The sequence below is a fragment of the Gymnoscopelus braueri genome (assembly GCF_963280865.1).
Source record: "Gymnoscopelus braueri genome assembly, chromosome: 23".
In the NCBI taxonomy this organism is placed as follows: domain Eukaryota; kingdom Metazoa; phylum Chordata; class Actinopteri; order Myctophiformes; family Myctophidae; genus Gymnoscopelus; species Gymnoscopelus braueri.
This window is the reverse complement of record NC_137625.1, coordinates 23099914-23124384: the sequence shown is the minus strand read 5'-3', so window position 1 is coordinate 23124384 and position 24471 is coordinate 23099914. Positions and strand designations below refer to the sequence as shown.

At 42.1% G+C, this 24471-nt stretch overlaps 1 protein-coding gene across 1 annotated transcript; it reads right to left on the bottom strand.

Annotated features, from left to right (window-relative positions):
* Nucleotides 1-1429: 1429 nt before the first annotated feature.
* elapor2b (endosome-lysosome associated apoptosis and autophagy regulator family member 2b) lies at nt 1430-23114 on the bottom strand (the record flags this gene model as incomplete). The annotated part of the gene is made up of 22 exons (XM_080421146.1): nt 1430-1852; nt 2716-2878; nt 6815-6993; nt 7148-7274; nt 8384-8485; nt 8681-8777; nt 9015-9207; nt 9955-10128; nt 10230-10505; nt 10890-11027; nt 11717-11819; nt 12624-12714; nt 12943-13071; nt 14307-14487; nt 15095-15183; nt 15775-15924; nt 16769-16874; nt 17471-17560; nt 18537-18684; nt 19020-19209; nt 19467-19587; nt 23004-23114. 22 exons carry the CDS (start codon nt 23112-23114, stop codon nt 1781-1783), a joined length of 3030 nt encoding a protein of 1009 aa, XP_080277272.1. The 3' UTR covers nt 1430-1780.
* Nucleotides 23115-24471: the final 1357 nt, after the last annotated feature.

Here is a 24471-nt window from a genome sequence, read left to right as displayed (position 1 = left end):
GGAGATACGGGTACTCATCGCGGTCCGCATCGCCTGGTAACTTCCGTCGCTCGGTGGTAAGCACTTTATATTTGAAATCTGAACGTTTATGTTTATGTGAGAGATGGCAATGTGAAAAAATCTAACACAACTTTAGACCAGGGGGACTCGGCACCATGACGCTTGTATACAAGCGTCATGTGAACCATGGCTAGAGTTGACGCAACTTCACTTCTGTACGGCTCTGGTTTGGAGGCGTGACGAAGCCTGATTTATATACTCCGCCATATGACGGTGTCGCGCGCCAAAAATAGCCGATCTACATGCCCACAACGCGTCACATCGGCGAGCACGCACAGCTTGTAGGTCTGTTATTTTGGCACGCGACACCGTCGGCGTCGTACGGCCATAGCGTACGGCTGAATGTAGCTACATTAAGGCTTAAGCATGGTGATGATGGTGAGTGGGGGGTGCTGCTATGACGTAATGTGCAGTCAGTGGTGGAAAAAGTACTCACATTTTTTACTTAAGGAAAAGTATCAATACTTATACTGGCACTGTAATGGCACTGCAAATGAGTGAAAGTCCGGAATTAGAAATTTACTTGAGTAAAAGCACAAAAGTCTTGGTATCAAAATGTACTTAACTTAAAGAACCAAAAGTACAAAGTACTCATTATGCAGAATGTCCCATTTGACAAGTTTCCAAAATGTATAAAAACCCTTTGAAAATAGCAGATCTACAAGCTCACAATGCGTCTACAAAGTAACTAGTAACTAAAGTTTTCAAATCATTGTAGTGGAGTAAAAAGCACAATATATGCCTTTGAGATGTAGTGGAGTAGAAGTAAAAGCACTGACAATTGAAAATTCTCCAGTAAAGTAAAAATTCCTCACAATTGTACTTAAGTACAGTACTTGAGTAAATGTACATAGTTACTTTACACCACTGGTTATATGCTGCATATAACACAAACTCCGGCCTTGTATACAATAAGAAAGTGTGTGTGTGTGGGGGGGGGGAATACATTCACGCTGTAATTCTATAACCCAGGGGCTGAATGATAACAATAATTCCATGGTGCTGAAACACTAGCTAAAATACAAATGACACACACACCCATTTAAAGTTAAAACAATAGAAATAGGAATGACTCATAATCATAAAACAACAGCAGGCCATTCAGATATGGATTATGCAAACAAGAACATAATAATCAGTCAGTTTCATCAAAGATGAATTGATTAGGGTGGTGGTGTGTTTTCTCAGTTTGTAATTAAAATTTTAAGTAGTTGAATGTTTCTTAACACGGTGGAAATAGACATTTAAGGAATGGAAATTGAAGTTGGTTTGATATGATACATCTTGGTACAGGTGTCCACTGTCCACCCACTCAAACATGCACAAGCAGATCCCCAAAGCCAAGTAAGGTTTTTAATAAAGGCTCATCATGACAACATTAATATATAAATACATGACTGTGAACAGAAATGTTCAAATAAAAATACAAAATATACAAAAAACAGTAAAAGCTCATTATCTCTTTCTGGAGTGGCCCTATAGAATCTGCATGGCATTAAAGCAGTCCCTGTGTATTCTAGGGTCAAAGGGATCGAAGTCGCTGTCCAGTTTCTGCTACGGTCATACCGGCAGACATTCTCCAGTGGAAACTGGAGCCGCAATGGAGCCCAGCGCAGCAAGCGGAAACAAAGGACACAAGGAGGTGTGCAGTGCCAACACCATTGACTATTCCTCCTTCGTCATCTTCTTTCCTTTCTCCTCTCTCTGGGTCCACTCCTCCTTATCCCCAGACCCATCTCTCAGACTGGGAGGACTTCAGTTGCACTGACTCGCTGCTCTGGCCGCCATCCTGCTGAAGGACACAATGGCCAGATGAATAATGTTAAATTACACATGTACAACTGCAGGTACTATAAGCAGTACTGTGGTCGTAGATCTGCACACCAGTGCAGTGTTGATTTCGTCGACTAAAACTATGGCGAAAAATGTTCGTCGACTACCTTTTTTCACTGACGAAAACTAAATAAAAACTAAATATAAACTAAGCTATGATGACTAAAACTAAGACTAAATATATTGACAATTTCGTCAACAAATAAAAACTAGACTAAAATGTTGGGGAGGGACGAGTGGAGAAGAGATCCAGTAAAACTAAAAGACAAGTCATTTTATGTTTGGTTGCGCTCGGTGTTGCGCTCTGAAAATAGCAGATCTACAGTGAGCTTGTGTAAAAAAGTATAAAATCAGCCATTACGACGCCATCAAGGTCCGCCAAAATACATTATAGTCGACTAAATCAACTGTAGATTTAGTCCACTATAATCTTATGATATTTAGTCGACTAAAACTAGACTAACATTTCAGATGACTAAAATATGACTACAACTAAATGGAATTTGATTCAAATGACTAAAACTGAATCAAAATTTGCTGTCAAAATCAACACTGCACCAGTGTCAATATCTCATGCTATATATAGGGCAGCCTGTCTCCCTTTGTATTTGTAAAAACATTTTTTTGATCGATTGTTGTAAAGTTGAAAGGGAAATGGCATAGCGTAGGATAGGAGAGGCACAGGCAGGATTTGATTCTAGGGCCACCAGAGGTTTGTGTGGTTCTGGAGGCAAGCAGTTCTAAGCACCATGCGATTGACGGGCACTTAATTACATATCATTACCGAGCCACACACATACCCACATACACACACATACACACCTTGTTGGCAATGGCCCTGAGCTTGCCTAGCAGGGAGGGTTTCTGTGCATACACCACATCGTCCTCTGGTTCTTCCCCCTCAGCTAGGGCACAGCTGTCGGCCACTGGAAGCTCACAGTCCTTATTGGCTGACATCACCAGACGAGAGTACTTGTACTCCAACCTGGCATGACATGTGGGACAGCAGACAACAGTCATCATGACTCAGGACAATCTCAAAGGATGACAGTAGTACTTGTCTCAGGCTCGGCAAGCTGATTTGGGTTATTTCTCTTAAGAAACGGCTTACTAAGCCACAGAAACAGTCTTTAGAGCTGACTGTTCTGACAGTCAGCTGACAGAGGAGACTGCTGACCTTCTACTTTAAGGAAGGCATACATAAATGTTATTACCATAAACTAATAGTTTCTGACACTTTCAGTTTACTAGCCTCTATCAATAGATAGACCTTTATTGATCCCTGTGGGGAAACAGCAGCAATATGAACACAGAATAGGTACATGCAAGAGTAGAGATAAGAATTGAATAAATAGGCTTAGAATCTGTCCCTAGCCATCTGCACCTGACTGAGTTAACTTAATGTATATTCTATCAATAAATATAAGTATAATCTGGTGATAATCAATCTATTACCAGTGCATATTTAACATATATGTACAGACTATCAACAGTGGATATGAGGCATATCCAGTACTGTATATTTACAGTAATAAAACAACAACATAATACATCTGTTGGAGTACTGTCATATCATAATAATAAAAATATACAATCTATGAACAATGAAACATTACTGTAGTTATCCTTGAAATATATCTATTATGGTTCTGTAGGCAGAGGCTCTGAGCCACTACTACTACATGTACATTCCAGTAGTCTAGAGTAAAGCAGCAGTCACCCTTTCACGCATGAATTATGATAACCTGAGAAAAAAAAATGTTACTAAGTGTTTTTATGTGTCTTTAGACATAAATATAACAACTGCACTTAATTTTTTTTAAACAAAAATGTTTTAAGGAGTTATTGACCTGTCCACTCAGGTGGACAGCATGCATTTGTGTTTTTAACTGAAAAGAATAAGGATAAAATACAACCAATGAATACAATTATAAAAATCTAATAATATCAAATCAAATATATTTGTAATGCTGTAAAACTACATTTTTCACATTTCTAACATATTCTAATACTATTTATTAACTTTCTCTTGACTCCTCGGCTCAACAAACACAAAACACATAAATAATAGTGTTTCTACTGTCAAGTGAAAACCAAAATAACTCTAAATTGAACACCAACATGAGTGCTTACTGTCTAGTGAAAACCAAACTGTGTGATGGGTGATGGCTGATTGAAGTTAGCCTGGCATGGCCAGACTAGTGCAGGCTAGATTGAAGTAGTCGCACCTGGCCTGAGTCAAACTAAATTGACTAAGCACCTAGGGCACAAAGCCTGCAAGCATTTTATGCAGATGTACTTGGATGTTCCTGTGCATGCAACATCATGGCATCTGTTTGCATTGTTTTGTGTCTGTATGCTGGGGCCAGTGGTTTCCAGGGGCAAACCTGGTCTCAGGGGTGCCTTGGACACGGCAATGTGTTTCACAATGTTCATACAAGATGGACTTGGTGAAGCGATATAGTACAGGATATAGGTCAGTAAAACTGAAGAGACTGTATTACTGAAATACATCTGAAAGAGAGTGTTGGGAGAGTTACTCACAATGTCCTCTGTTATTTTTGTAGAAAATGTTCATCAAAATAATGGTGGCGGTTGGTGGTGATTTTGGGTGGGGGGCTAAGAAATCTATTATACTATAAGATACCTATATAGTTCACCCTGCAGCAACAGCATCACATTCCAGATACCAGGTTACAGTAATGACACTACTATATGCCTATACTTTGTTATAGCAAGAGCTCCACTCCACAACAACACAAGTAGGCTACCCACAATAATAGCCTGATGATGCAAAACACACACACACACACACACACACACACACACACACACACACACACACACACACACACACACACACACACACACACACACACACACACACACACACACACACACACACACACCTATTTCTTTCTCTGTGCATTTTAGCAAAAAGGATTATATGCCAAAATGATTGGATAGGCAACATGTTATGTGTTCCAACAGTAATGACTGCTGATAACCTACTGCAACAGTTTTTATTACAACTGTAATCAATTCAAATAGCTCCATGGGGATTGTTTTTGTTTGTGTGGGATGGGGGATGGCTGACCTGGCCTGAGTCAAACTAATTGGACTAATTGGACTCAGAGTTGGGCACTGTGAGTCCAATTAGTTTGACTCAGGCCAGGTGAGACTACTTCAATCAACCATCACCCATCACACAGTTAGGTTTTTGCTGAAGTCTGACCACTTGGGTCAAAACTGAATTTCCCTTGTAGGTTCAAATAGGTTATTATTATTATTATTATTATTATTACCCGTATTATTATTATTATATTATTATCATCATCATCATACAGCTTCACTGTCACTGCTAATCATATTTGCTTATCCTTCTTTTTCTGGCAGCCACTGATCACCACTGGCCACTATCATCATCTAGCCTGGTAAACCCTCCCTCCGGAAATCTCTATTCTATTTGATTCCAGGAGTGAGTCTGGGCTGATCGCCCATTCTGCAATATTGGCTGCAGGCTGAGTTGGGCGGAAGTAATACCGTTGACTGACAACCCCTTCAGCCAATGATATTTTTTCCCCTTCAGCCAATCAGCAGTTCACCAGTCTAATGTGACGTCAACGGGACTTTTGAGACAGCCAAGCCCAAAATGGGTTGCCTTATTCGGGTACATGGGTGTCACTGCCCACCCCTACCGGTTCTCTAAATTTTTATTTTTAAATAGGCTTTGTCATGATTAATTGACCACATATATGAAGTTAAACAACTAAATTCTATCCAAACGATATCTTATAAGTAAATTCCGTGCCTCAAAATAGAAGTTAGAGAGCTTTTTGAAGTCAAAAAATCGCGGAGATTATAGCGGACAGAAAAAGATGGCTGCCGTTCGTGTTTTGGGCTCACTCGAACTCGCCACCTGATTGGCCAACTGTCGCTGTCAATCACAGAACGATGTGCGACGACGCTGATAGGCTCGGTTAGCTGGTAATTCCACTAGAAACCCCCACAATGGGCTATCAGGCCAGACTCACTCCTGGAATCAAATAGAATAGAGATTTCCGGAGGGAGGGTTTACCAGGCTAATCATCATCCTCACTTTAGTCATATAAAAGTTACTCCACTATCCTGTAGGCCTAGGTCTATAATAAGCTGCACATGACCTCTACAAAATATAAATAGACACAAATGTACTCCCATAATGTAAAAAAATATGCATAAAATATTATTTTTGATACAAACAATGCAGGTTACTTTCTAATAACATGAATACATTGATTTATATCCAGAAAGGTAACTGCAGATGAAGCATTTTCAAGAGCAAACTGTGGCAGCAAAAGTATGAATTGTAGTTGAAATAGAGCCAGTGATGCATGCAGTCCAATTTAGTGGACAGATGATCGATCATAATTTCCTCCCAATATAAAATCAATACTTGGAATTTTTCACAACTATAGTGCTTATTAGATGTTACTTGATGTAATAATATTTTTTTTTACCTGCAGGGGTCTCCTACTTTAGAAGGAATGGATAGATATTCCTGAGCTGTTGGGCTTGTTTACATTTCTGTCAGCCATCTTGGATGTTGAAAAAATTATGTTGCAGTTACAACACCTGGCCACTGGATGGCAGTATTGAGGTGATGCTCTAGCGTCCCCTGTATAGGCTAGTATGCAACTCTGACATCAAAACCTATTCAATAGAAAATGACATTTTAATAGCTGTCCACTGTAGTGACCGTTATGCGTGAAAGGGTTAATCCAAGAACAGAACAACAGAACGTATGGGGGCGTGTTTGTGGAACTTGATGGATACTGTCTGGCACAAAGTACCGGCCGAGTGACTTGGTCTCCTGGTAATCTCAACGGGGCAGATCATGACCACAGACCATGATTGTGATGGGTGGTGCGGTGCCACTAACCTTTTGTTTTTCTTCCAGAAATAGCAGGTGAGAGAGATGAGCAGCACGGCCATGAAGGCTCCACCCCCAACCCCCACCTTCAGCCACAGGGCGATGGCCTCGCAGGGGGAGGAGCTTCTCGGTGGTAGCGAAACACCATTGGTGCACAGCTTTGGTTCGTTCCACACATACAGCGTTTCCTGGCAATTGAGAGAGAGGAAGAGACTTGGGTGAGTTGTCATGTATTGTAATATAATGTAATGTAATAAAATGTATGGTGTATGAAAATCACAGTGGAAGAAATGCAGTGTATGCAGTTTGTGAGCGCATGATTGTACAAGTAAATGGTTTTACCTGGACTCCACCCTTGCATGCTCCCTCTATCTGGTGGAAGTCATTTTCTGCACAGAGGGGGCACGCACTCGCACTCTCCCACAGGAAGTGAAAAGTACATCCATCACAGGTGCCTGCAGGACAAGAGCTGCACAAACACACAGAGAGATACAGGCTATGAAGAGGAACATACTGTAAATAGCATACACATAGTCCATGAGCCAGACAAGATTTCATTATCGAAAGAGTGGGCAAAACCAAACCTATATTAAATTGTTCATAGGGTCAATACGAGTAAATAAATATATGATAACCTCTCCACAGGAGCAGCTTTTTCATGGTTATCACACATTTTGTTATTTTCCCCATACATACACGACAGGTGAAAAAATTACAAATTTTTAAAAAGAGTTATCATAATGAAACTTCCTGAGTTGATTACTTACATGAAGACAATGATTTATCGTATTACAAGTTTTCTGAAATTGTATATTTAAATATGCAAATTAGGCATTTAGTCCATGAGCCAGAGCCCCAAAATTGAGCCAGATATTGAATATTCCCTTGTTAAAAACCTTTGACTCCAACATCTTAACAAAATGAAATAAGTATGTTGACTCTGGCTTTGTCCAATGTTCCAATGTTGATTCTGGAAAGTTATGCAAATGTGGGCATATTTTCCTAATGCCTAATTTGCATATTTAAATATACAATTTCAGAAAACTTGTAATACAATAAATCATTGTCTTCATGTAAGTAATCAACTCAGGAAGTTTCATTATGATAACTCTTTTTTTAATTTTGTCATTTTTTCACCTGTCATGTACGTATGGGGAAAATAACAAAATGTGTGATAACCATGAAAAAGCTGCTCCTGTGGAGAGGTTATCATATATTTATTTACTCGTATTGACCCTATGAACAATTTAATATAGGTTTGGTTTTGCCCACTCTTTCGATAATCATTGCTCAATTTTGGGGCTCTGGCTCATGGACTAACAGGGAAAAAGTAACATCTTATCAGACGTAGGGCGATGGTTTGTTTAACCCATTAAAAACGGGAAAGCATCTGTGTCATTTTAGATTTTAGCGTTGGCTATTCAAAAAAAGCAGATCTACAAGCTCTGATATTTTTGAAAAATCTTGAAAATGTTTGAAAAATGTTAATTTTTTAATTTAGAACGTTTTTTTACACGGACACACACACACACACACACACACACACACACACACACACACACACACACACAGACCTACCTGGACACGGACACTTCGCCACGCTCAGGCTTTTCTGGGTTACAGCGAACTGTGGTGATAGAACTCCGACCCTGATCACATGACGCTGTGGCCTGAGATGACCTGAAATAAAACAGAGAGCACATCATTAACATCACACAATCTCTCTCTTGACTCACACAGAGTGGCTCTACTGCAGTAGTTCTCAAACCTTTTCATGTCAAGGACCCCCATATTAACTACTTTCGCTGGGGACCCCCCCCTAAGGACCCCTGGGGGTCCCCGGACCCCACTTTGAAAATCATTGCTCTACTGTACCTATAGAAGAAGTTGATGTCTGGAACACCCTTCGTGTTCTCAGGGAACAGCTCTGGTTTGGCGTTCACTCCATTCAGGACGGTGTCCACTGTTGCGCCTTTAAGAGAACAGAGATAGAGCTTATTTATTTGGAAATCACTCATTTGCAGATTAGAAACTGCAGATAAATGAACGGAGAAACAACTAACCCTAAGGTATCACTCATCTCTGTCTTTCTCTGTTGGCTTTAGGAATCCATATCATAATCTTTCGCTGTGTCTGATAATGGTTAATATTGTGATCTGTACAGTTTATCTGCAATGCAGCATGTGGCCAATAAACACCCGAGTCCTACCAAGAAAAGTGTCGGCCAGGCTGATGGACTGGGAGGAGAGGGCTGTCCTGAAGCCCCGCCCATCAGCCGGGATGATCGTTGATTGACAGATGAAGCTGTCCACTGAGTTGCCAAGCCGGGCTGAGTCGCTCTGGGTATCCTTGTTGTTGGACAGATCGGTGACGTTATCTGTGCAGAGAGCAACCCTCTTGCCCTGTAGTAGACATGTACGTACAAATGAAGCACATGTCATGTACACACACACACACACACACACACACACACACACACACACACACACACACACACACACACACACATACACATACACATACACATACACATACACATACACATACACACACACACACACACACACACGCACACGCACACGCACACGCACACGCACACACACACTCACACACTCTCTCTCTCCCTCTCACTCATTCACACATCTTTCCCTCTCTTCCAACCACCCCTTCTCATCCCATTGCAAACCTCCACAGCAAATGTGATACTAGTAGTATTAATGAGTAGCAGGGCTGGATATATGTAGGCTGTAGCATATGTAAGCGATAATGCACAATGAGGTGTCCCGAGGATGGAAAATAATGGACAAGGCGGATTAGAAGAACTCTTATGTCATAAAGCTGACTTGGTAACCATCTACATTAGTCCAACAAACAGCTTTGTTTATTACTGTTGTAATAGTCACATGCAGAATAATATATGACAAGCACTGATTTAGAACGGTGATTAAACTATGGACTTGGACTATGTTTGAGGTGTCCCAATCCCAATATCCAAATAAATCCATCCATCCTAATAAAGCCTAATAAAAAAGAGTACCACACTTTGGTCTCTGATCGATCAAAAACCAAAGGAGAAGAGAAAAAATAGCAATAGTATAGAATAGTTCTGTGTTCCATGAAGATCTGTATGCTCTGTGTGTGTGATGCACCTCATGTCCACACAGACTGATGTGAAAGAGGTGAAGGTACTTGGTGCCCTTGGAGGTGAAGCTGGGCCCGTTGGTCAGCGAGGCCACACCGCTCAGAGCGCTCAGGTCAAAGGTCAGCGTACGGTTGCCCTCTGTGTGAGAGAAGGAGCAGTCGCTATAGCAACTGGAATGGTCCTGAAACGAGAGGGAACCGCGTCAACGTCGATGCTCCGTCCCTGTGATGCTAAAAGATGGAAAGTGACACAGTGAGATACAGAAAGAGGATCATCCTTCACCTTGTTGCCCCTGCTGCCTGGCCCGCATGGCACACATGCGTCCTGTCCGTAGGTGTGGCGTCCTGCCAGGTGGGTATTGGGTGGGCACTCTTTGCAGTGGTTGGTGTCTCTGTCAATGTAGTAGCCGGCAGGACACGGAACACAGGAAGATGAAGATGCCCGCTGTGAACTCTGGGGCAGCAGCGCACAGGCCCGGCATGCAGACGCAACCCCGTCCAAGACGTTGGTCACACTGACTGAGTAGAGCTTAACCATGTCACCCACGTAACGCCGTACCTACAGACACACAGACAGACACACACACACACACACACACACACACACACACACACACACACACACACACACACACACACACACACACACACACACACACACACACACACACACACACACACACACACACACACACAGACAAATTTACATTATATATCATTGCATTCATATAAAATATATGGTAGCACTTGTTAATGTGCATTAAATTAATAAGCATGTGTGTGCATGCATATGCATGCCCACATTGTGTGTGTGTGTGTGTGAGTGTGCGTGTGTGTGTGTGTGTGTGTGTGTGTGTGTGTGTGTGTGTGTGTGTGTGTGTGTGTGTGTGTGTGTGCGTGTGTGCGTGTGTGTGTGTGTGTGCGTGTGCGTGTGTTCCCTCACATCCAGAGCCTGGTTAGTTCTCTGGAAGGCCCATGTATATGAGACAGATGCATTCCAGGTCATGATGTGTGTATAAGATTGTTTGTCCTTTGTGCCCTCCCAGGACTCCACCACCGTGGTGCTCTTCCTGTTCACATCCTGTGGAGACAGCACAGTAAATATCCTCACTGTCAGGTGGAAACCTCATATGTCCAAAACCTAGTTTATAGTTATTATTTAGTCACAATCTCTTCTTGATACTTTTCATTGGTTCAATATTGCATCTCGTTGTGAGCTTGTAGATTGGCTATTTTTGCTACTTTTGCGTGACACTCTTGACTTTAATTTATGAAGAAACAACAGCAAAGACATGATCACAGAGCAAAATATGAATTGGACAACTTCAGTACAAATAAACAAATCAATCGGGTGGAAATGCTGATGGGATTTATGAAATACACGCATTCAACACCACTTGAGCAGCAATCAGCTCGGTGAAGCTGAAAACTGAATTTCCCCCGCCCGCGCGATGAAATAGGTATAATTTTATTTCATTTTAAACACATGATTGTCTGTGCTCTCCCTAGGATTAACTGTAGCAGTTTGCAGTGACAAGGGACTAGAATATGCAGGGGATTGGGAGGAAGAAGAAGAAAAGTCAAAAGGAAACAGATTTTTTTTCTGGTAATCTGGTAACAAAAGCAAATTCCTGAAATCAAGACAAAAATTCTAGACTAAAGTTAGGACAAATTAATTTCTTCCTTCTGGCTCCAAATATGTACACAGACACAGACACACAGACACACGCACACGCACGCACACGCACACACACACACACAAGCACACACCATCATGAAGTAGAGCTCACAGTCGGCAGAGCAGATGGTCTCAAACACAAAGGTAATCCTGCCAACCTCGCCACCGGTCATCCCTGAAAGTGAGGACGGCACCCTGGCACAACACACACAGGCCCAGATTTAGTTTACACAACACAACTATAAGAAATCTACTCAGATATTCCAATACATATCATCGTCGCTGTCGGGTGAAAACCTTGTTATGTACAGAACCGTTTCATTTTCATTATTATTTTAAAAACATAACATAAAAAAATAGCCGATCTACGCGTTGTGAGTTTGTAGATCGGCTATTTTCACTACTTTTGTGCGACACTTTTGCATGATGAAGTAGGGCATACATTTAAAAAAAAACTAAGTTGGAATATGGAGATACAAGGTTTCTGCCCGACAGCAACGATATATTTTTACACCAGGTTTAAATAGGCACAAAATAAACAAACCCGTTTTAAACTCTTTGTGGCACAAATGAGCTGTTTCATAGCTGCTAAAACACATTGTGACTCTCCTCTGTTTAACCACATGAACATTAGCGTCCATATTCTGGGGCAAATATTTGGTGAAAATATCAGAACACATCGCAATGCTACATGTTGTGAGCTTGTGGCTATTTCAACCAATATATTTAGTACAGACTACAGAGGAAAAACAGGAGAGAACATTCGTAACCCTGGGGGACACTGGTCAACTAAGTATATATGGTTTTAGCGGTTAAACTGCTAAGAGAATATATTGTACTGAACTACAATGGATAACAAGAATCATATCAAATCATATATCATATCGTGTGTCATCAAAATACGCACGCACGCACGCACGTACACACACACACACACACACACACACACACACACACACACACACACACACACACACACAAACACACACACACACTTACTTGAAGCCAGGTACGTGCAAGTTGAGGATGAGATAATCATTGTCGGAGCCACCTGCTCCACTGCGGATATGGTCCCCTGCCACCTCCCACCCTGATGAACACTGCTCATTAATCTCATTGTTTTTAATGTTGTTTTAATTAAGCTGTCTTATTGTTTTTATACTCTGTTCTTTGCTTTCTTTTACAGACAGTACACAACCTTGAATTTGTTCTTAGTTCAATATTATGACTCTGTTGTGCTATGCCTTTTGTAGTCTCGGCATCATTGAAAACGTGGGTCTTGCCCTCAATGTATTTTCAAAGTTGAATGAATTCTCACCATTCATGTCATCACATTTGGAGTTGCCCACGTTGAAACAGGAAGTCTTCATGTTGGGCGGGAGCACGTTCCACCATTTATACACGTAGCCCAGCGCTGGCTCTGTACCTGCAGGACACTCTTTGCAGGCTGGTCGAACACAGAAGGGCACACAGTCACACAAACTCTTCATTTACAGTAGACACTACAATACCAGAAACATTATGTTTTACAGTGTATGCGTCTCCATAGAAGAATGATGCTTATAATGCTTAATTTATACTCTGTAGTACTATGGTGCCACGCGCAGATCCACAAACTCGTGACACGTTTTGAGCTTGTAGATCTGCAGCGTGCGACACCAGAGTGCAACGAAAGATCCATCAGGCTAAAGCCCCTTACACCACGGGAGCGTGACGAATAAACGATCCAAAAATACGTTGCAAATGTTTCACATCAGTTTCTTAGAAAGGAATACCAGCACTCACTTTCATCCATTTTTAGGATATCTTGTTTATTATAGTCTTTCACCCCCAGCAGCAGCTCATATGATGGACGTTTCGACCCACAGGCCTTCTTCAGCGTGATGTTTCACATCAAACTATTAATTCGGTGATGCCTCATTCATGCTGGTTGCTGGTTGCTTTTATTCATGATAAAAAAATAATGTGACCTCGTCTCATCACTTTATCGCCTTGTTATATTCGTGTTCTGTGTGGATGTATTCATGACACAACAGCGGTTTAAATCAATGCAAATTAATTGCACTAAATAAGAGTGTTTGTTCAGTAACAGGAGTCTCCATGTCTCTCCAGCTCTTTATTAAACATTATAAACAAAAAAAGTATTCTCAGGTCGGGATACACATTTTATCCAATCAGGATAGAGAGCGCAGTCAGGATACAGATTAAACAAGTGAAATTGGAAGTGATGACACAGAGAAATGAGTAGACAAAATTGGAACTGTTACACTAAAAATGAAGCTGATAAATGGGTACTCTCTTCTGATTGGCTGAGATTTTGTCAACTAACTGAAAATTTATTTTCTGTTTATTATAGAGCTGGAGAGACAGGGAGAACCCTGTGACTGAACATACACTCAATAGCAATGATTACTATCAGAATATAGTGCTTTAACCTTTTAAACAAAAAAACGTTTTATATCACTTACTCTACCTTTAATAATATTAATAATCATTGGATGTCAAGATACATCCAGGTCCGCATTTGTAAGTGGGATAAACCACTGATTGGACCCTTGACTTCTTTTAGTACTTTCAAGTGCATACTGATCACCACTTCTTGATTTATTGTCACCAAAGATTTTTGAAACTAGCCAATAGCCAACAGATTTGTTGTTATAATGAACATTTTTCGATCAGTACCTATCATGCCGTCGGAGTGTGTTCCAGGAGGGCAGGGGAAGCAGGTGGAGTCGTTGGCGTTATAGTAGCCGGGGTTGCACGGAGGGCAAGGCTCTCTCTTCCCGGTAGGGGGCAGCGTCACTGCTCCAGTTACATTCTCCACACAGATCTTTGGCTCTATCCACCTGTGTAATACCTGCGTCTGTAACGATGACAACAACAGTGGTCGTGTCACACTGCTTCACCGCACTGTTTTGCATTAAGGTTTAGGTTAAGACTTTGAGAGAGGCCAGTTTGGAATTGCCTCCTGAAGGTGCCTCTTTAGGGCAGTTTTGAAAGTGAGTTTTACACTCCTTTACTCCTTTTGGTAGGGCATTCCACATTTTTGTTGTATAGCATGAGAACGAGTTCATCCCCTTTGTTGTGCCAAATCTGGGTTGAACATGATCCGTGGAGCTGCCTCTGGTGTTGTGATCGTGGACATTTACATTTTTGAAGTATTTTGACAGGTACTAACTGGGGTATCCGAATGTTGTGTCGTATCTTGTAGACCAGGCCCAATGCAAGTTGCTGTCCTCAACCCTGAGCCATCCAACCCTAGCAAAATGAGCAGGGGTTAGATGGGTTGTGCGGTCGAGGCCAAGAAGTAGCCTTACTAGTTTGTTTTGGGATGTTTGGAGCCTTGTTTTTAAGGCCTTGGTGGTGTTGTGATACCATGAGGAACATGCATAATCGAAATGACCTTGTATGAGGGCCCCTGCAAGAAGTGTGTGTGTGTGTGTGTGTGTGTGTGTGTGTGATTGACTGACCTTTCCTTCGCTGTCACAGGCTGTGTGGATCTGAAAGTAGTCCTTGTCGGAGCACGGGGGTTTAACCTTGCATTCAGCCCAGCCGTCATCTAACAGGACACAGCCAGAGGAAGGGAAAGAAAGAATACAGTCCAAGAGGCATTGGTGATACAACACACCATGTAATGTGGTAGAAATTGTAAATAATAATAAGAAAAAAGATAGATGACAACTTTGTAGTCATGCAACCTTAAAGGACGACTTGAAACTGCAGGCTTTCTATTCCTGGAAAGTTAGCACGCTATAATAGAAGTCATTGTTCTCGCTTCTCGCGTTAATAAAAATCAAAATAAACTATTTGAAAACCTGCCTGTACAAAGGCAGAGATTAGATAATCTCATCCACAAAGCCATCCTGCATCATCGTTGCTTTCAATCATCCTTAGCAATGCTTCATTATTAAAAGCAAACTTTGATAAAGCTGCATCCAAAGCAGAATTCTATATTCATTTATTTCATATGTGGCCTACAGATCTTGCACGTGAAACAGTTGCACTTAATGAAAAATAAATAGGATTGTCAATTTGTCACGACATCGTTATGAATTGTCATCAGGCTGCATTGTTAGTGTTGTAAATTAAAACGATGGGTGAACATTATTAATGAATCAACAGCCATAGACAATCAGGCGGGTTATCTCACTTGAGTACTGGTTTTCAGGACAGGGGGAACAGGAGGTGGCTCCCTTTCCAGAGGAGGTGTTCCTTGGACAGGGCTGACAGGACGAGGAGCCGGGGGAGGAACTGAACCAGCCTGGTCGGCACGGAAAACACTCTGATGTGTAGGCTACGCCTGGTAAAAATAGAGTCCGCACACTGGATCATGCCCCACATTTTTACCATTTATTTACCACCATACAGACGTGACGTTTCGAGCCTAAGCGGCTCTTCCTCAGACCAACACCTGGACACACACACACACACACACACACACACACACACACACACACACACACACACACACACACACACACACACACACACACACACACACACACACACACACACACACACACACACACACACACACACACCACACATCTATATGAATGTTTTGTGCACAAACCCCACCCCGACCCTTCCTTTCTCTGTAAATATACCTTATGATTCTACTTATGAGTTTTATTCCAATAGGTTTAGTATTGTATTGTATTGTATTGTATTGTATTGTATTGTATTGTATTGTATTGTATTGTATTGTATTGTATTGTATTGTATTGTATTGTATTGTATTGTATTGTATTGTATTGTATTGTACTAGAAATTCGCCCCGAACCTCTAGAGTTCGACGCCGCGGGTTGAAGGGCTCGCTTATTTTGGGGTTGTTTTGATTAACATGGTTGCTTGTTTCTCTCGCTAAACCTGGCAACTGTATGTAAACGACACAGAGCGCATGGGGCCACATGCAGAAGTGTTGTTATTAACGTGGTTGAACGTGCTTTTTGTGTTATTGTTTTAGCATAACCTTTGACTGAACTACCTGTACTGTTAGCAATCCTGTTAATAAAGTATTCAATCAAACAAAAATCACACCACAGATTGTGTGCCTTGGACGGGAATGTAGTTACTTTACTTTGGTGTGTGTGCATGCAAGTGTGCGTGCGGGTGTGTGGGTGTGTGTGTGTTTCATGTCTTACCCTCTATCAGGATGTTCTTGAGCAGTACAGGTTTGACCTTCTTGCCTCCGATCAGTATGCCAGTGGTTCTCCAGTACAGGATGTTGGTACCTGACTTCAGGCTCACCTGCAACGCAGAGCAATGCCATACAGTCCAAAGCCCAAATAACACGCATGGACACAGACTTGACAAACACGCAGGCACGCACGCACACACACACACACGCACGCACACACGTGTATCGCCCGGGATTCGAACCCGAATCCCACATGGAAAGCCAACATCTTAACCACTAGCCTAAAGGAGAATTCCCCCTTGGCTGGGGGATATATTAAGATTTTGGAGGATCAGCCAAAGGCTCTGAGCCACTACTGCTACACCCCCCTTTTGACCCCCCCCCCACGGGAAACCCGATACGGGTCACGGCACCATTGCCACGCCCGGGATTCGAACCCGGGTCTCCCGCATGGAAAGCCAACATCTTAAATACTAGCCTAAAGGGGAATTGCCCCTTGGTAAATATTACGCTTTTGGTCATCAGTATACTGCCACACACATGCACGCACACACACACACACACACACACACACACACACACACACACACACACACACACACACACACACACACACACACACACACACACACACACACACACACACACACACACACACACACACACACACACACACACACGCACACAGTTACATATTCTCCCTCACCGTGTGTGTCCCCCATTCTCCATTGCTGGTGACTTTAATCCACTTCTGCTCATCGTTCTGGGCCATTTCTTGACACTGCTCGTTCTGGACCTGAAATTGTGTTTACCGTGGTAACATTAACCAAGCGAAAATGTCTTCCTTTCATGCAATAGCATCGCAATCTTTCCACTGATGCCATTCTGTATAAAGTAACGCAACTTGTCACAACTTTGTGCGTGGTATATGCTTAATTAAAGTAAAAACAAAAAAAAGTTCATGTGTTTGTATAAATCACTGTTTCTCAATGTGCTGTCCAGGGACCCCCAGGGGACCTTGAGGGGGTTCCAGTGCGTGCCCAGCTAAATGATTGATCGCCAGGAAATGATTGATCGCTAGGAACCAAATGGACCCTTATTGATCACTAGGAAATTATTGATCGCTAGGAACCAAATGGACCCTTATTGATCGCTAGGAACCAAATGGACCCTTATTGATCGCTAGGAAATTATTGATTGCTAGGAACCAAATGGACCCCTATGGCTCTGTAACTCTGAGGATGTAAAACATTTTACACCCTCAGAAAAACTAAAATGGAGAATTTTACACTGAACATTGGGGTCCCAGAGATAAAGATTGTATCAAATGGGGGTCCATGGCCTAATTACTGGGGGTCCTTGAAATTAAAAAGGTTGAGAATCACTGGTATAATCAGAACGTATACATAGTATCTGGTATGAGGAGAGCCAGATCCCAATACTCTAACTTCCAATTTCGCGGCCTCCACTTCCTCCACGGAGGAATGGGAAGGCTCCTTGCTCGGGCAGCGTCATTTTGAAACGACGGCAATTACTTATGACGAGTGTCACAGCTAGATCACTGGACCACTCCAGAGCCCGGAGAGTTGTCATGTGGAGAATTTATATATACGTCACGCATTCCGACAAAAAAAGGAAACATGAAGGATACAGTACACTTGATATAATGTATGTCCTCCTTGCTGATCCTCACTGCAGGTGGCTTCGGGAGCTTCCTCTCTAAAAGGAGGCTGAAATTTGAGTATTGGGATTTAGCTATTGGCAGCACTTACATAGAACTCAAAGAAGATGTTGCTGTCAGGGTACTGGTAGGTGAAGGAGACAGAGCCCTGCTTCTCCAAACGCACCCCGTACACCAGAGCCACGGTGCACTCGTCACGGCTCGACTCCAGGTAGACGCCCTGCGCCGTCCACGATGAACTGTGACGCAGATGGAAAAAAGACATGCAAAATATAGCACCAACAAACAGAGAAGAAAATAAAACACACATTAGTGAAATAGCTGCCTCAGTCAGGTCAAACGGTTACTTTCTGAACATTTTGACGAAATTGAGAACAAGCTTCTGACATGAGACTTTCATCGGTGAACTTATGAGGGCAGAAAAACTAAAACAAAAGAAAGAAGATTCTCATGACCTTCTCACTAAGGGCAAAATGTGACTCAAATAGATTTTATTTGCGTGTGTGTGTGTGTGTGTAAGTGTGTCCGTGTGTCCGTGCGTGTGTGCGTGCGTGTGTCACTGCCTAGTGCCTACCTATTACAGGCCTGGCTGTCTTCACCGTAAGGTCCTGGGTCCATGTAGCTGGTCAGGCTGGTGAAACCCGCCGGGATGGTGTCCCACTGGTCAAAACGAACACCGCTCCCCAGCGAATAGGAGCCGGCCGCACAAGAAGTGCATTGCTGTGTGGACATCTCTAGGAACTCGCCCGCTGCACATGAGAACGCTAACAAGCATGCAGGTGGAGAAAAGAGGATTGCGTAAACACGGTTTCACACACAAATGCACAAGCAATTGTATATGGGCTCAATCATTCATTCATTCATGCAATCACGCACACACACACACACACACACACACACACACACACACACACACACACACACACACACACACACACACACACACACACACACACACACACACACACACACACACACACACACACACACACACACACACACACACACACACACTACTTACAGCAGTCTGTTCCTCTGATAGGTGGGGGTAGGCCGGAACAGGAGCCCTTACTGTGAGGGATGGCCACTCTCCAACGAGACCCTGTGCTGTCACACTCTGTGTATTCATAGTAGTAGTCTGTCTACACACACACACACACACACACACACACACACACACACACACACACACACACACACACACACACACACACACACACACACACACACACACACACACACACACACACACACACACACACACACACACACACACACACACACACACACACACACACACGCACACACCCCAAAGCAAAGTTATATCAATAACTATATCCCCGTCCAAGGCACACAATTATCTGTGGCGCGATGATGACAAAATGGAATGCCATGTGTAATGCTAGCCAATGAAGAAATTGACTGGCACAAAGATAGATTACACTGCTTTAGTTCATGCCACCCTTCATGTCACCCTTCCATGTCTTCCACAAAGACACCCATGTACCTGTCAAACTACTTCCTAAAGGTCAATGAAGTCCACAATCACAACACCTGAGGGAGCGCCACTAATCACGTTCAATCCAGATTTGGCTCAAACAAGAGGTTAAATTCGTTCTCCTGTTATGCCACAAAAACGTGGAACGCCCTACCAACAGTCGTAAAGGAGTGTAAATCCCTACTCTCCTTCAAAACCACTCTAAAGGAGCACTTAACGGTGGCTACAATTTGAACATTTACTGTACATATTTTTCTATTTGATTTCTAACTGTTTATATGATGTTTTGCATAGTTTTGTATATTTGTCTGTCATTAAATGTTTCAGTGAATTGAGTACAAAGGACCCCAATGGAAACAAGCCATAGGCTTTCTTGGGTTTAAAATCCTCTTAGCAGACCTTGTATTGAACTGCACTTTCCTGTGCTTTTTTTTTGCAAACTGCTAATAAAGTATTCAATCAATAAATCAATATGCCGTGGGGGGAGGTTCTTACCCAAACCGACAACCATTTGTACCGGCTCCAAAAAAACAAATTCCTCATTAAAACAGTCATGGTCCATTAAGACCACTATAACCTGCTGTCTCAACCGCTTCTTCTTGAGGGCTGCCTTCCTGCTCAATCATTCTAAGAACCACCTATCCAGAACCACCATTGTTAATTGACCAATGTTAATTGACCAATTAACAATGCCACTGCAAGGATTGAACATTCTGTAATAATGCACTTCAATATTTTAGCATACTCATTATTTGAAACTGACTTTGCGTAAACCTGCTTGCATCAGTCCTTACAAATGACTGGGAAACATATTTACTATTGGTATAATGGTAATAGGACACTGATAACTGTAAAAGCATAGTCTTCTATTGAAATATAATGTCCTATTGTCCAATTGTACATAGCTGGAGAGAGTTGGTTAGCAATGCAAAAGAAAGAATATCTAGTCATATTGGTGGTTTGTGTATTTGGAGGATCAAGATATAAGAGATTCTCACTTCTGTCCACTATGTATACTTAATGCTTGACTTGTGTCCAAAGCCATGCTCCACTGATCCTGTGTGTGTGTGTGTGTGTGTGTGTGTGTGTGTGTGTGTGTGTGTGTGTGTGTGTGTGTGTGTGTGTGTGTGTGTGTGCGCGTGCGTGCGTGCGTGCGTGCGTGCGTGCGTGCGTGCGTGCGTGCGTGCGTGCGTGCGTGTGTGTGCGTGTGTGTGTGTGTGTGTGTGTGTGTGTGTGTGTCTAGTTTCTTTTGTGTTGTTAATCACCTATTCTACTAACTATACTAAGCAACTATACTAAGCATTGTTCATTACCCTAATGGGTACCACAGCTAATTCAAGTGTGCAAGGCACTTGCACTTGCACCTGCTCTCTCTCTCCCTCTCCCTCTCTTTCTCCCTCTCTCTCTCCCTTTCTCTCTGCCTCTGTGACACCTGATATCTAGGGCTGCGCAATTAACCAAAAATGTATCGAAACCCACATTTAGAACCAATAACCGACTTCATTATGTTCATGTACGTTAATCGAATAACCGAGAATACCGAGAATAAAAACAAAATGTGTTCATTAATCATAATCGATATATTGATTTGTCATGTCATGTCGCCCAGCCCTAACATCTGTGCTAATATCTTGACAGTGGATAAACGGTGAATGCGATGCAGGGGAATTGGAGTTAGATAAGAGCACAAAGGTTAATGTGTTGTGTACCCTTCTATCAGGCGAATCACATCAGTCACCATGGATACTGATGAGAGAAGGGGACAAGAGGAGAGGTTCAGTGCCACAGCCACTCACACACACAGGCTGTCTGGCTGAATATCACACATTCAGACCATTTCAGTCCATACACTCCCAGGGTTGACACTCAGGTTTTAACAGTGTGGTGAACTAATTTCAGGGTGATTCAAGGCTTGTAATAGGGATATGCACAATCATTTCCCACGGTTACACTAAACAGTGAGCTTGTTTTCTTTCCTCGTTGAGTATCTGGTGGAACAATAGCCAGTCCTGTGGACGGTAAAGAGAGGAACAGGCTGTCTCTATTTGTGTGTTTTCTCTTTACTCAGCGGTAATAGTATCCCTTGCTGGTCGGCAGGAGGCTGCACATCTAGTAGCCCTGGTCCAGAGCGTTAGTGAGTTCTCTCTGTTCGCAGCGGGTGCTATTCCCATGGACTGAAATTTCCACTACTGTGCGAGGTCTCCAACTTTAGTAAAAAATAAAGAAAATATTTCGTTACTCACTGCAACAAAGGCTGTTTTGTGTTGTTGAAAGTCTATTCTCCAGGGTGGGAAGCCTCTCAGGACCCCACCTTCTCTGTATAATACACTTTTTGGGCAGAAAATAAAATATGTCCGCCAGATGGAAATTATTTGCATTACTCACCTGCGCCCTCTACAGATCTGGTCAATGGTAATTTATATAGACCAAATCTGTAGAAGGCGCAGGTGAGTAATGCAAATAATGTCCGTATGCCGGACATAATACATTTTCTGCCCAAAAAGTGTATTATACAGAGAAGGTGGGTTGCTGAGAGGCTTTCCACCCTGGAGAATAGACTTTCATCAACACAAAATGTTCTTTGTTTCAGTGAGTAGCGAAATCGTTTCCTTTATTTATTTATTTTACTAAAGTTGGAGAGACCTCGCACAGTATAGTGGAATTGTCAGTCCATGGAATAGCACCTGCCGCTCCTAACTCACTAACGCTCTGGACCAGAGCTACACATCTAGCAGCAGCAGAAGAGCTGCTCAGTGTACACAGCTACAGCGTCATCATATATTATTATCATGGAGCCAATGAAATGTTTTGTCAAAATGTTTCGTTTTTAAGCTAGACAGAAGAAAAGACAAGTGAATCATCCATTCACAGACGGTACAGCCTGATCGCTACTGACATGGCATTTACACTTGTGGCGTTCCCAGAATTTGGCCATCGTCTTGTGTAGACAACCATATTCAACGGTGATTTGGAATTATTATCACTTTTGACAACGGAAATACAATTGCGTTTTTTAATAATAAACAGTGTAGGCTATTATGTCGCGTGTCGCGCACTCACCTCTGTGCACGGCCGCAGGTCTCTTTCTGCTGACAGAGAACAGTGAACGGAGAGGATGAAGAGGAAACCATGATGGACAGAGCAGAACCCGAGCAGCTGGTCCAGCATCATCCTCACCCTGTTGTAACGGATAACCTCTCAATGTTCAGAAGCATCAAAAGGCTTGCAGTGCATTTTGGTTATATCTATAGGCTGCTGTGTCCCTGTCATGGATCCTCTCTCCACCCCCACACACACACACACACACACACACACACACACACACACACACACCACAAGCGCTCAGATGATGCACGCAACTGACGTCATCAAACTACACAGTAAAATCCTTAGTATTATTAAATACTGTTAATTTAACTCAGAGGGTGTGCAAATGGAAGCAACGGGGCTCGTAAGGGCAGTGGTGTAAAGTAACTAAGTACATTTACTCAAGTACTGTACTTAAGTGCAATTTAGGTATTCTTTACTTTATTATTGGAGTAGGCCTATTTCCAATTTTCAGTAGGCTACTTTTACCTCAACTCCACTACATCTCGGAGGCAAATATTGTGCTTGTACTCCATTATAATTATTTGAAAACTTTAGTTTATACTAGTTACTTTGTAGATGTGTATTATTATTACAAAACATACAATAAACACTTCAGCCCTATATACATTTTGGCTATTTGAAAATAGCCCATCTACAAGCTCACAATGCCTTAGGATGCCATGCATTGTGAGCTATTTTCAAAATTTCAAAAGATTTTTATACATTTATACATTTGAAAACTTGTGAATGGGACATTCTGCATAAATTATGAGTAGGCCTACTTTCTACTTTTGGTACTTTAAGTACATTTTGATACCAATACTTTTGTACTTTTACTCAAGTAGGCTACATTTTTAATTATGGACTTTTACTGGGGAACAGAGTATTTCTACCTTGTAGTATTGATACTTTTACTTAAGTAAAACATTTGAGTAGGCTACTTTTCCCACTGGTTCCATTTGTAGCCAACACTCTCGGAGTTATAGACCCGCGTAAGGGTCGATTTTGTTCTAATCAATCATTTTGCTCAAGGACCCCCTGGGGATCTCTGGACCCCCTGGGGACCCCCGGACCCCACGTTGAGAATAAATTGATTGATTGATTGATAGAATACTTTATTAGACAGAAATGTAAACAGCATGATGCGGTAGTCAAACATTTGAGCTAAGGATAACACAAAAAAAGTCCTGGGGACTCGTTTCCATTGTGGTCCTATGTATTCAATTCATCAACATAGCATAAAAATAAACACCAAAATACAACAATATCACTAACAAATAGAAAACACCATAGGCTATATGTACAAAGTAGAAAAATAAAATGCTTCAAAAAATATTTCATTAGAAAACCCCACGGATTGATTATTATAGGGTGCAAGTCAGTCCACATTTAGAGATTACACTTTTTAGATAAGAGAAAACGGCATGTAACAGTAGCC